The 14,726-nt window shown below is 42.9% G+C and overlaps 1 protein-coding gene across 1 annotated transcript in view; it reads right to left on the bottom strand.

Annotated features, from left to right (window-relative positions):
* Positions 1–13,866, bottom strand: part of LOC120928325 (granzyme K-like) — a 49,563-nt gene extending 35,697 nt beyond the window's left edge. The window contains exon 1 of the mRNA XM_040339423.1: positions 13,769–13,866. Coding sequence (XP_040195357.1) covers positions 13,769–13,820 — 52 coding nt within the window. The 5' untranslated portion in view covers positions 13,821–13,866. The remainder of the gene's footprint in view (positions 1–13,768) is intronic.
* Positions 13,867–14,726: the final 860 nt, after the last annotated feature.

The raw sequence follows: 14,726 nt of genomic DNA, 5'->3' as shown, positions 1-14,726 counted from the left end.
ACCCAAGCTCAAAAATGTACAATAGAAAAATCACAAACTTAAAACCCAGTAACTAAACTTCAGCTTGGTACCACATGGCAGAGTTAAGGCATCAGAATAGACCAGACAGAATACTTCTCTAATTTTCTAGAAAAAGGAGAAGGAATGGGGAATAACTATTATCAACTGTCCTTTATAGCATTAGTTAAAAGGACTACCGGACATAGGTCCTAATCGTTGTCCCTTTGGGCTCAACAAACATCTAAAGGTTCATCCTACATCAACTGTGAGTGAGTCTATTTAAAAAGTCCCACGCCTTATTGCATTTACTAGGACATCCATGAGAGGTATAGATGACCTTGTAGGGTGGTATAACAGAATTTACTAAAGCTTTCCTGAAATTCAGAGAAGGAGCTTCGGGTGATTTTCATTTTAACACAATGGCCTTTCTGGCCTGAAAAAAGACCTTGGCCCAGATTCAGGTACGATTTGCCCCTTTTTTACGGAGGCACAGGGCAGCGTTTTTGCCCTGCACCCCCGCAAATTATCTGCGCTGCGCGCGATTCACGGAGCAGTAGCTCCGTAAATTGCGTGTGCGCTCTTTAAAATTGCCCTGTGTAAGGGCGCCTAATGTAAATTATCCCGTAGGGGGCGGGAATCATTTAAATTAGGCGCGCTCCCGCACCGAGCGTAGAGCGCATGCTCCGTCGGAAAACTTTCCCGACGTGCATTGCGGCAAATGATGTCGCAAGGACAACATTTGCTTCCAAGTGAACGTGAATGGCGTCCAGCGCCATTCACGAATCACTTACGCAAACGACGTGAAATTCAAATTTCACGACGCGGGAACGGCGTGTATACTTTAGCATTGGCTGCCCCTACTATTAGAAGGGGCAGCCTTACGCTAAAGACGCCGTACGGAAACTCCGTAACTTGCGTACGCAGGGCCCGCGCAACATTGTGAATCGGTGTTAGTATGCAATTTGCATACTATACACTGAGCACAATGGGAGCGCCCCCTAGCGGTCATCGCAAGAATGCAGCCTAAAATCTGCGTGGCATAAGAGCCTTATGCCACGCAGATTTTAGGCTGCAGTCGGCGTTACGATGTTCCTGAATCAGGAGCATTCGTAACGCCGGAGCAAGTAAGCAATTGCGCTGTGTAACCTATGGTTACGCAGGCGCAATTGCTTCTTGAATCTGGGCCCATATTGTAAAAGGGTCTTGTTTGCTCTGTGGAAGACCAACCACTCCTAAAAAAACTATTTTTTATTTTTTTTCGGGATTGAAACTGTGGTCAGAAACTAAACAAATTAAGTGACCTTTGACTAAAATGTACAGTATGAATCTGTGAGCAAGACCAAAATATGTACTAAAAATCATCTGAGTCACCCGCACATCTCCAGCAATGGGGATAAGCCCTAGGGTAGATTTTATTTAATCTCTGGGGTGTCAAAAAGGTTCTGTGTAATAACTTAAATTGGATAAGTAGATCTCTGACAGCAATCAGCTGAAGGAAGGGGTATTCCCATATGTCCTCCAATTCTTCCCATCTATATATGGTACATCTGTCCACTATTTAATATGAAAACCTTCCAGGCCATCATGAAGAGAGGGCATAAAGGCCTTAGAGGTTTGAAATAGCGATTTGACCAGAGATTCTAGTTCAGGGTGGATAAGATCTGACTGAGAGGCTCTGAATTGAGAGCGGTATGTGTGGCAGATATCTGAGGAAGCTCCGCAGATCTTTTCTCCAGGTCTCCAACACAAAGATACATGCTGCAAAATGCTTAGGGGCCCCTGCAACTGGACTTTGCTGCAACATACTGTACATACCTGGGAATATGTGCACATATACAACCAGGACTCCTATCGGGCCCCTTTGCTAATAACACTTGTTTGTGCATTGGATGACTGTCTCTTCTATACTGATGTATTGGGCTTGGGAGAGAGCTTTGCCTGGGTGCAAAGTTCTTGTAGAGTGCTGTGTAGCCGCTAGCCCCCCACATGGATGAACTGCTGCAGTCCTGTCCAGGTATGTCCCTCTTTCTCTTCTGGCCTAGTCTCAAAAAACTATCTACGGCCCTGCTCTACACAGAAAATAAATCATGCAGGAATGTGTTACTGTGTGTTGGTAGACTATTTAAAATGAATGACCTGCCAATGCACTGCATCTCTACACACTAAATGGTGCGCTGTGGTATGGGGTGAAAAGGCCCCGAAAATGTCAGCTCAATACAGCACATAATAAAGCACAGAACAGGAAGTTGTGGCATGTTATTTCATGATTTTTTTTTCCCCATTGATTGAGCCATGAGAGGTAATACTGAATAACACAGTTGGTAGATACTAAGATAAGAGACAAGAGGTTAGGGAGGAAGAAACAGAAAACCGCAGAATCTTGTGACATTAACTTGCATGAGACAGTGTGACTAGAGTCTTGGCAGAGTAGAGGCTTGGCAGAGTGAATGTTTAGTTAGCTTAGTAAATAAGATGTATACTAACTATGGGGTTCAATTACTGAAGGAGATGAAGTTGAAAAGTAAATGCTCCTTTTTTTTCAGTCTGAGTTACTAAAGCAGTTGAGATTATTCAAACAATAAATTGTGTGAATATTTACCCAATCTGCAAATAGAGATTTACTTTTCACATGATTTGGTTAATTGAAGTGAATCTTCACAATTTAACATGCAAAAAATTCAACGTTCAACTTTTTTTTTTTATATAATCTTTATTTATTCAAATAGAAAAAAGAAACATTTTTCCATTGTACAACAGTAGAAAAATAAAGAGACAAAAAAGAAACATACAATGCCGTCCAACCTTACATGTATGAATTACCAAAGAGATAAAACAAAGGGCCCAAATGGAAGCCCCACAGGCTGAATAAAAGGGGTTACAATTACAAGGTCCAGTATACATATAAACCAAAACAAAATGAAATTGTCCCTAGTCAGTCTGCAAGGTGCAGAGGACCAGAAGTAGGCTAATCACCCCGGTTCAGACAGGCAAACAAAAAACAGGAACAATGAAGTAAAAAAAAAGAGGAAGAGAAAAAAAAACAAAAAAAAATAGCATAACAATAAAAAATAAAAATAAAGCGTACTCAAGTGTGATCATCAGAACAATCAATCTGCAGATACAGTCACGCGTTCAGTAATTCCCGAGGAAGGTGTAGCAGCATTTCCCTCACCCTCGCCCACATAGTGTATCCAGGCAGCCCAAACCCCGTACCACTTATCATATTCATCTTTATACCTTGCCATCCATTCCTCCGCTGACCTAACATTGTTTACCAGCCGAATCCAGTCCAAACAGGACGGGACTCGGCTGGTTTTCCAGAAAATAGGGATTAACCGCCTAGCCGCATTCAGGAGGTGCGGTAGTATAGATTTCCGGTACAGGCCAAGGGGAATGGCAGGAACATGCAGGAGGAAACTCATAGGAGAATCTGGCAGGTCTACGTCAAGAATGGAATTGATTTGAGATCTAACATCCTGCCAGAAAGGACGCAGCTTAGGGCATTCCCACCAAATATGTAAAAAGGTGCCCCTATGACCGCATTCCCTCCAACAGGCGTCCGAGGCCATAGGGTACATCTGCCTGAGCCTAGTGGGAACCCTGTACCATCTGGTCAAAACCTTGTTCCCATTTTCCTGCATTTTAGTATCCACTGAACTGGAATGGGTGAGGCGGTACAACTGGTTGAGCTGGGTGTCAGTAAACGTATGTTGCAGGTCTCTCTCCCACTCCCGGACATAAGCGGGCCTCCCAGGGGAACCCCGGTCCTGCAGCAAGCCATAAAGCACGGATATTGCATGGGGGACGGGGGAAGAGGACATGCATAGTCTCTCAAAAGGGGTAGCGGATGTAGGGGAGCGTATGGCGTGAGGCAGGCCCTGTGCGAAATGCTTAAGCTGTCCATGTCTCCAGCTATCCATTGGGAATCCCCCATATTGAGCCCGAAGCTCCCCTAGGGAGAGCAAACCCTGGTCCTGAAAAAACCTGCCGCAACGCAGCTCGCCATCCGCTGTCCAGGAGCGCAAAAAAGATGGGTGTTCCCCCGGTCGAAACCAGGGGAAACCCCCCAGGGGCGCTAGAGGGGAGAAAGGGGGGGCAAGGCCCCCCGTCTTATTCATAGCATCCCACAATTTCAGGGTGTGAGTTGACGTTAGGGAGACCTGGGACGATAAACCTATCTGTGTCTGAGGAAGCCAAAGGGGCATGGGATAAGTTACGGCCTGCCAGGGACTTCTCCAAGGGGACCCACAATTTAGAGGACACTCCATGGTGCCAGTCCAAGATTCTCTGAAGGGCAATAGCCTCATAATACCTGCGAACGTCTGGGACACCCAAACCCCCCAGTCGCTTCGGCCTTTGCAGAATACGGAGGGCCAGACGGGGACTTCGGCCCTGCCAAATGTAGCGGAGAAACGCACTGTTCAGGCTCGAGAAAAAAGACCTAGGTAGAGAAATAGGCACCATTTGAAGGAAAAACAAAATGCGGGGGAGCACATTCATCTTTAACACACCGACTCGGCCCATCCATGAGAACACCTCCCTGTCCCATCGACGTAGGTCCATTTTGATGGTGGAGAGCAATTGGGCGTAGTTACTGGAGTATAATTGGGAGTAGAGGGGGGTGAGGTAAACCCCCAAATATTTCATATGAGAAGCACACCATGTAAAGGGGAAGGAGGATTGCAACCGTGTACGCAGGTCCGGTGGGACACTCAACGACAGGATTTCGGACTTTGCAAAATTAATTTTGAAATTAGAGAGGGCTCCGAAAGCCCGCAGTTCCATCATAATGTTAGGGAGGGAAAGCAAGGGATTCGCTACATAAAAGAGAACATCGTCCGCGTAAGCAGAGAGCTTGTGTTCATGAGAGCCAACACAAAAGCCCTTGATATCAGGGTTAGAACGTATCTTATTAAGTAGAGGCTCTAGGGTGAGGGCAAAAATAAGGGGGGGACAGCGGGCAGCCCTGTCTTGTCCCATTCCTAACAGGGAAAGAGTCAGAGAGAGTGCCATTTACCTTGACCCGGGCCTCTGGGCCACTATACATGGAGGAGACCCAGGAAAGCATTTTCGGTCCAAGTCCCAATCTAGACAACACAGCCTGCAGATACATCCAATCCACCCTGTCAAATGCCTTTTCGGCGTCAGTGGACAGGAGGAGACAGGGTGGATGGTCCGCCTGCATCTGTGCCCATTGAATCATCTGAATGGCCCGATTCGAATTGTCCCTCGCCTCCCGACCGGTAATAAACCCCGTTTGATCAGGATGAACAAGCAACGTTCAACTTTTAGTAAACTAGCCTCGTTTAACCACTTCACCCCCGAAAGGATTTACCCACTTCCTGACCGAGCCATTTTTTGTTATACGGCACTGCGTCGCTTTAACTGACAATTGCGCGGTCGTGTGACGCTGTACCCAAACAAAATTTGCGTCCTTTTCCCCCCCAAAAATACAGGTTTTTTTGGTGGTATTTCATCACCTCAACAAAAAAAGACTGACAATTTTGAAAAAAAAGCTATATTTTTTACTTTTTGCTATAATAAATATCCCCCAAAAATGTATAAAAAACATGTCTTCCTCAGTTTAGGCCGATACATATTTTTGGCAAAAAAAATCCCGCTGCTATCAATCTGTCCAATGATGATAGAGACAGTGGCTGAAACCGCTGGGCTTGTGCTCACCGCTCGACCGGATCGGTGCAGATAAGTAAAAGGGGGGCGTTGCAGCAAAAAAGGTTTTTCAACTTAAAGGGGTTGTAAAGGTAATTTTGTTTTCCCTAAATAGCTTCCTTTACCTTAGTGCAGTCCTCCTTCACTTACCTTATCCTTCGATTTTGCTTTTAAATGTCCTTCTTTCTTCTGAGAAATCCTCACTTCCTGTTCTTCTGTCTGTAACTCCACACAGTAATCCAAGGCTTTCTCCCTGGTGTGGAGTGTCGTGCTCGCCCCCTCCCTTGAGGGGGGAGGGGGCGAGCAGGAGAGTCAGGATGCCCACTAACAGCACCTTTCTCTATCTGCAACATAGAGAGCATCCTGACACTCCTGCTCGCCCCTCCCCCCTCAAGGGAGGGAGCAAGCACGACGCTCTACACCAGGTAGAAAGCCTTGCATTACTGTGTGGAGTTACAGACAGAAGAACAGGAAGTGAGGATTTCTCAGAAGAAATAAGGACATTTAAAAGAAAAATCCAAGAATGAGGTAAGTGAAGGAGGACTGCACTAAGGTAAAGGAAGCTATTTAGGGGAAACATGTTTTACCTTTACAACCCCTTTAATGCATAGAATGCATTAAGGTGAAAAACCTTGAGGCTTTACAACCATTTGAAAAAGACATGTAAGGGAATCCAAATCCTTAAAAATACAATGCCTAGAAATAAAAGCATTTAAAAGATTAAAATTACATTACAATTGTATTCCACAGATAAGTCACAAGCGGATTTTGCTTCTTTATTACCCTTGTGCTTTTTTGTCCCTTAACCACTTCAATACCGGGCTTTTATACCCACCTCAATACCGGGCCTATTCTGGCACTTCTCTCCTAAATGTACAAATCATCATTCTTTTGCTAGAAAATTACGCAGAACCCCCAAACATTATATATGTTTTTTTAGCAGACACCCTAGGGAATAATACGACGGTCATTGCAACATTTTTTTTTTGCACGGTATTTGCGCAATAATTTTTCAAACACCTTTTTTTTGGAAAAAAATTGTTTCATGAATTAAAAAAATAACAAAACAGTAAAGTTAGCCCAATCTTTTTGTAAAATATGAAAGATTATGTTACACCAAGTAAATAGATACCTAACATGTCACGCTTTAAAATTGCGCACACTCATGGAATGGCGCCAAACTTCGGTAGTTAAAAATCTCCATAGGCAGCGCTTTGACATTTTTTAGAAAGAGAAAGAAAGAGAAGATCTAGTGCTAGAATTGTTACTGGTACTCTAACGCACGCGGCGATACCTCACATATGTGGTTTAAACGGCATTTACATATGTCGGCGGGACTTACATGTGCGTTCGCTTCTGCGCGCAAGCTACCGGGGACAGGGGCGTTTTAATTTTTTTTTTATTCTTTTTTTTTTACTTATTTATTTATTTTTTAACACTTTTTCTTTATTTATTTTTTTCACTTTTATTGATATTACAAGGAATGTAAACATCCCTTGTAATAGGAAATGTGTGTGACAGGTCCTCTTTATGGAGAGATGGGGGGTCAATAAGACCCCGCATCTCTCCTCCAGGCTGGAAAGCATGAGATCGGTGAAAAAAATGTCACTGATCTCATGATTAGTGTTGCTTACTAGCCTCAAACGCGGCTTTGTTTACTTACGGCTACCCAGGCGTGACGTCATGACATCGTGCCCGGGCCTCCGACGGTCATAGAGATGACCATCTGGTCACCAGTCATCTCTATGCTTCCTGCCTGCGCCGGACGATTCTTTCTCCGGGCCCCCTGATGGCAGGGGAGAGCCCGGAGAAGAAGCACCAGATGGCGGCGGGAGGGGGGGATGTCCCCTCCCGCCGCCTATAAGAACGATCAAGCGGCGGAACCGCAGCTATGATCATTCTTATGTTGCACAGAATCGCCAGCACTAACGAATGATATCTGAATGATAAAAAATAATAATAATGACAAGCGCTAACCACTATATGGATCACTGCGAATAAGTAGTGACTGGTGATGAATACAACATAAATAGTGACATAACATAGATGAATCAACTATGTAATAATATGCAATAATGTGCAACACAGAAAAGTGCAATAAAATGCAACACAAAAATGAAAAAAAGGAACTCAAACGGCTCAAAAGAGCCTGAAAATAAATGGGTGTAATAGCCAATTTTGGAAAAAAAGTCTTATAGCTGAAAATGACGGTAAACCAAATGAAGATCTTCAAAATAGGGCTGCAGGCAATCATGAAATGTAGACAGCATCCATAACCAGTCTCCCAGAACTCTCACCTTAATACGATGTAATGTGGGCATATATCACAGGTATGGACTCTCATCTGGGTATTCCTCTTAGGTATCTTCTTAATTGGTCCCTTGACTCTCTCATGGATTCCAATTCCCAGGGATAAACAGCGGGTCTAAGCTGATGGTATATGCTTTCAAAGGTAAGGGGGTAGAGAGAAGAGGGGGAAAGAAAGATGCTTCCAATGGTGAAGTACGTTGAAATCAGGGGGGTACTTTAATGACTAAAAGTTGGACTCTTACATAGAATAAAATGGTACAGGCATGTGATTGGGACGCGCCGTCTTACGTGTATCTGGTGGCTTCCGGATGTGATGGTGTCACGTGCCCACATTACATCGTATTAAGGTGAGAGTTCTGGGAGACTGGTTATGGATGCTGTCTACATTTCATGATTGCCTGCAGCTCTATTTTGAAGATCTTCATTTGTTTTGCCGTCATTTTCAGCTATAAGACTTTTTTCCAAAATTGGCTATTACACCCATTTATTTTCAGGCTCTTTTGAGCCGTTTGAGTTCCTTTTTTTCATTTTTGTGTTGCATTTTATTGCACTTTTCTGTGTTGCACATTATTGCAGATTATTACATAGTTGATTCATCTACGTTATGTCACTATTTATGTTGTATTCATCACCAGTCACTACTTATTAGCAGTGATCCATATAGTGGTTAGCGCTTGTCATTATTATTATTATTTTTTAACTCTCGTTTTGTGTACAGTGAACACTTTTAGATATAGCTGCTTCCATGCCACTGATATCAGCTTCACTTATTTTCACGCTCACTACTCCCAGTAGCGCAATAGTTCCCCTTTTTATATTTTTGATATCTGAATGATGCCTCTAGCTGCAGGCATCATTCAGATATCCCCCCACAAAGCCCAGGACGTCATATGACGTCCACCCAGGATGGAAGATCCCATCTGTGGACGTCAAATGACTATGGGCGGGTATTGAAGTGGTTAAAAAATAACTATACATTTCTGAAAAAGTTATTTTAATTTAATTGTCAACATCAATAAAATCATATATGTGGAATTAAACCTTTTTAAACAAAAGACAGCAAAAATAGTGGCGCTTAGACAATGCAGTGTACAGCAAAAACTGTGAATGATAACAATGATAAATGTATAAAACGTGGATATTAAAAAATATCACCCAGTGACATGTGATAAATCAATAGTCCATAAAGCAAAAAAACTTTTGTGAAGTATTTCAATGCTCAATCTTCTTAAATCTTCCACCACACCAACGTGCAAGTTACTCTTCTCCCTTTGAAATCACACTCACCAACTTGCAATGCCTCCCACTTTCGTGTTTGGCTCAGATGCCTTTTAAACCTCACAATGGGTTAAAAAGATCATCCAATATCCAACCGTGCTTTACACAGGATCTTCCTCATGTATTCTCTGTCACTCCTCAGCCTCATACCATTGCTCACAGCAGGAAGGATTGTAGAAGATCTTACAAGGAGACACGCTCAGGTGCAAGTTACTAACTTTCTCTTCTCTTCCCCAAACTTGGTGGAACAAGTTGCACAATTATTTTTCCATTTAATTTCTGGTACTTCAATCAGATCTAGGCTGGAGAGTGGGAGTCCCAGACAATCCTTCCTGCTGTCAGCAATGGCATGAGGCTGAGGAGTGACAGAGAATACATGAGGAAGATCCTGTGTAAAGCACGGTTGAATATTGGATGATCGTTTTAACCCATTGTGAGGTTTAACCTATTAAGGACCCCTTTACGCCGATATACGTTTGCAGAATGGCACGGCTGGGCACAGGGCTGGACTGGGATAAAAATTTGGCCCTTGACTTCATCCAGACTGGCCCACTTTGACAGGTCTCTCCCACAGAGGCCGGACAAATCCCGGCCACCCAAGCCTCCTCTCCCCCTTCACTAGCCACTAGCCGTTTTACTGTAATAGAGTAGAACGGCTGGTACTGGTACTCTTATAGGCAGTATTAGTTGGGAAGCTAGACATTATTTCTCCCGGGGCAAAGAATCAGTTTGGTGCCCCCCCTTATGGGACAAGATTAGGCAGAAGTGAGAAACTCCCATGCTGCTGTCACTGAAGCCGACCCACTGAGCCATCAGCCCACCAGGAAACTCCCTGTAGTCCCAATGGCCAGTCCATCCCTGGCTGGGCACAAGCACGTACCTGTACATTGCCTTTAAGAGCCCAGCCGTGAGTCGCAAGCACGCTGCCGACCTGGTCCTGTGCTCCGTGACTGCATCCCGCGATCGGGTCACAAAACTGAAGAACGGGGAGAGGTAAGTGTAAACACACCTTTCCCCGTTCTTCCTAGGGTGACTGCCACTAATCGTCTGTTTCCTGTCATAGGGAACGACGATCAGTGGCGTCACATGCAAAGCCACGCCCCCACACAGTAGTAAACACTCCCTAAGAAACACTTAACCCCTTCAGCGCCCGCTACAGGTTAACCCCTTCACTGCCAGTGTCATTTTCACAGTAACCAGTGCATTTTTATAGCACTTTTCGCTGTAAAAATGACAATGGCCCCAAAAAAGTGTCAAAAATGTCCGATGTGTCCGCCATAATGTCACAGTCACGAAAAAAATCACTGATCGCCACCATTACTAGTAAAAAAAAAATATTAATAAAAATGCCATAAAACTATCCCCTATTTTGTAAACGCTATAACTTTTGCGCAAACCAATCAATAAACGCTTATTGCGATTTTTTTTTTACCAAAAATATGTAGAAGAATACATATCGGCCTAAACTGAGGGAAAAATATGTTTTTTATATATATTTTTGGGGGATATTTATTATAGCAAAAAGTAAAAACTATTGCATTTTTTTTAAAATGTACGCTCTATTTTTGTTTATAGCGCAAAAAATAAAAACGGCAGAGGGGATCAAATGCCACCAAAAGAAAGCTCTATTTGTGGGGGAAAAAAGGACGTCAATTTTGTTTGGGAGCCACGTCGCATGACCGCGCAATTGTCAGTTAAAGCGACGCAGTGCCGGATCGCAAAAAGGGGCAAGGTCCTTTACCTGCATAATGGTCCGGGTCTTAAGTGGTTAAAAGGCATCTGAGCCAAACATGAAAGTGGGAGGCATTGCAAGTTGGTGAGTGCGATTTCAAAGGTAGAAGAGTCACTTGCACGTTGGTGTGGTGGAAGATTTAAGAAGATGAAGCATTGAAATACTTCACAAAAGTTTTTTTGCTTTATGGACTATTGATTTATCACATGTCACTGGGTGATATTTTTTAATATCCACGTTTTATACATTTATCATTGTTATTAGGGTTGTCCAGATACCGATACCAGTATCGGTATCGGGACCGATACCGAGTATTTGCGCTAGTACTCGTACTCGCGCAAATACTCCCGATACCAAAATAGAATACTTTTTTTTTTTTTTTTTTGTGACATCGCACACAAATTGGATGGCACCATTGGATGGCACTGATAGGTGGCACTGGCATTGAATGAATGGCACTCATAAATGGATGGCACTGATAGGTGGCACTGGCATTGATTGGGTGGCACTGATGAGATGCACTAATAAGCTGCCTCCCTGCACTGATGCACTAATGGGCACTGATCTGCACTGATAGGTGGCACTGGCTAGCTGCACTTTTGGGCACTGGCACCGATGAGCTGCACCGACAGTGATCACTCCTTCAATGATATGTAGTTTTCCAGTACCGTATGCTAAAAAACAGACCCACACCATGATGTACCAGTTCTTCATAATTCTAAAGAAAATATCTTTGGTCTGTATTGTGGTTTGAAAACGGTCACATGACATTAAAAAAAAGTATCGGTATTCGGTATCGGCGACTACTTGAAAAAAAGTATCGGTACTTGTACTCGGTCCTAAAAAAGTGGTATCGGGACAACCCTAATTGTTATCATTCACAGTTTTTGCTGTATACTGCATTGTTTAACCACTTCATTACTGGGCACTTAAGCCCCCTTGTGCCCAGACCAATTTTCAGCTTTCAGCACTGACGCATTTTGAATGACAATTGCGCGGTCATACAAAACTGTACCCAAATTATATTTTTATAATTTTTTCCCACAAATAGAGCTTTTTTTTGGTGGTATTTGATCATCTCTGCGATTTTTATTTTTTGCGCTATAAACAAAAAAAGACAAAAAAAATTGAAAAAAAACACAATATTTTTTACTTTTTGTTATAATAATATCCCAATATTTTTTTTTTTTAAATAAAAATTTCCCTCAGTTTAGGCCGATACGTATTCTTCTACAAACTTTTGTTAAAAAAATCTCAATAAGCGTATATTGATTGGTTTGCGCAAAAGTTATAGCGCCTACAAAATAGGGGATAGATTTATGATTTAAATTTTTTTATTTTTTTTACTAGTAATGGCGGTGATCTGCGATTTTTTTGTCAGGCCTGCGATATTGCGGCGGACGTATCGGATACTTTTGACACAATTTTGGGACCATTCACATTTATACAGCAACAGTGCTATAAAAAATGCACTAATTACTGTATAACTGTGACTGGCAGTGAAGGGGTTAACACTAGGGGGTGAGGAAGGGGTGTGTGGGGGGAGGGGACTGACTGGGGGAGGTGACCGATGCTGTGTCCCTATGTACAAGGGATACAGATTGGTCTCCTCTCTCCCTGACAGGACGTGGAGCTCTGTGTTTGCACACAGAGCTCCACGTCCCTGCTGTCACCGCCGATACATCGCGGCCGCCAGGCACGCTCATCGGCTTCCCAGCGATGCACCGGGCACAGTGTTTCCCCGCTGCGCGCCCCTAGCGGCACGCACGGGGAATGTAAACAACAGGACGCCCAGGGATGTCCACCCGGCACTTGAGAGCCGCGCTGTGGATGTCTTTCGTCTATAGTGCGGATCTCAAGTGGTTAAGAGACACTATTTTTCCTGTTTATACATCTTTTGTTTAAAAAAGTTTAATTCCACATACCGGTATATGCTTTATTTTCACTAAGTGGCGGCTTTTTTCACTGTTTTTATTTTTCATATTCGCAGTGGTGGTATAGGGTATCAGGGGCGGTCACATATCTATTACCAACAGTTTATTATCAATAAAATCATGTTTAAATAATAAAATATTTCAAACTTTCCAGATGGCATTTTTTAAACAATTAATAATCATCCTGCATCATTTTTGCTGGTTAGCAGTCAGATAAGTAAAAAAGTTCATCAGAAATATACTCATAATTAAAATCTTTAAGGTCACATATCCCTTTCTATAATGGATACACTGTTCTCTAAACTTCCTGTGCATGGGTGTCATTTAAAAATAAGTGCACCACAGTTTTGTCATTGCAACAACTTTATCTGGGACATTTATAGACGACTCCTTCTTGGGCCTGGAAACCCATGCTACTGATAGACCAGTCAGGAAATGCAAGCATTTTTTTAGACTTCAATTTTATTTACAGAGAGAAGTAATGGCCACATGCAAAAACCTAAAGCAACCAATCAGCAATCATCGCTGTGTTCTGGCTGCTCTCACCTGATAGGGTTGACTTAATAAAGCTGGAGCATGCAAAATCTGGTGAAGCTCTACAAAGAAACCAATCAGCTTCCAAGTTTTTTTTTTGGCCAAAGCTTAAATTAAACAAGTTAAAGTTAGAGCCTGGCTACCATACACAGCTGCTCCAGATTTTGAACTCTCCACTTTTAGTACATCAACCCCAATGTGATGGGTTGCAAGGCTTTATTGCACCTTTTTGTTTGGCCTAATTTACAATGATAAACATTTTCTCAGCATGTTTTCTTTATAAGCTTTTAAATGTTGTAATTTCTCTTACCTTCACAGAGAAGGAAGGACGTTGCGGAAAGAAGCAGGAGGAACAGTTTCATGTTTTCATCGGTACAGATACTTCCCTTTTTGAAAAATTTGGGAAGGGAAGGTTTATATAGCCCACATCCCCACTGCAATGCAATCTCAACAAACATCTGACACAATCTCAAGACACACCGATAAGAGCGATTTTTACTACTGAGAAAATTACTCAACACAAAGTTTTCCATGTTCATTAGTTACAGTATCTGACGACATTTGCACTCAACAATCTAAGAAATGATGAATACATTGGAAAAAAATCAAATCAAACATTTTTTTTTTTTTTTTTACAGATCATGGTAGAGAATAGTTAGTCACTTTCAACTGGACTTGTCCTGTAAAATTAAAAGACCCTACACAACTTGTCCAACCAGCTTTTTTGGTTCTAATAAGAAATATACCTCAGCAAGTATGACTCAGTCACCTTAAAGGGGTTGTAAAGTTTCGTGTTTTGTCACCTTATTGCACCCTAGAATGGCCACTGGGGCCGGACCACGGACTGCCATTTAGTGAAGCCTGGATTAGGGGAACTGAATTTATTCTCTCTTGAGAAGAGGAGATAAAGGGGGGATAAGATCAACATGTACAAATATATAAGGGGTCCATATAGTGAACTTGGTGTTGAGTTATTCACTTTACGGTCATCACAGAGATTTAAAGCGGGATTCCACCCGCAAATTAATTTTTTTAAAAGTCAGCAGCTACTAACAGTGTAGCTGCTGACTTTTAATAAGGACACTTACCTGTCCTACTTGCCCGCGCTGATGGCCCCCACGATGCTGGTCCCGCGCCGTCATTCACACTAGGGAAAACAGGCAGTAAAGCCTTACGGCTTCACTGCCCATTTCCTACTGCGCATGCGCGAGTCTCGCGCCAACTTGTGAATGGGTGGCTGCTCTCTGAGAACACACACAGTTCCCAGA

This window comes from Rana temporaria, chromosome 1 (genome assembly GCF_905171775.1).
Source record: "Rana temporaria chromosome 1, aRanTem1.1, whole genome shotgun sequence".
In the NCBI taxonomy this organism is placed as follows: domain Eukaryota; kingdom Metazoa; phylum Chordata; class Amphibia; order Anura; family Ranidae; genus Rana; species Rana temporaria.
Note: the sequence above shows the minus strand (reverse complement) of the source record. Positions and strands in the feature narration are given on the sequence as shown.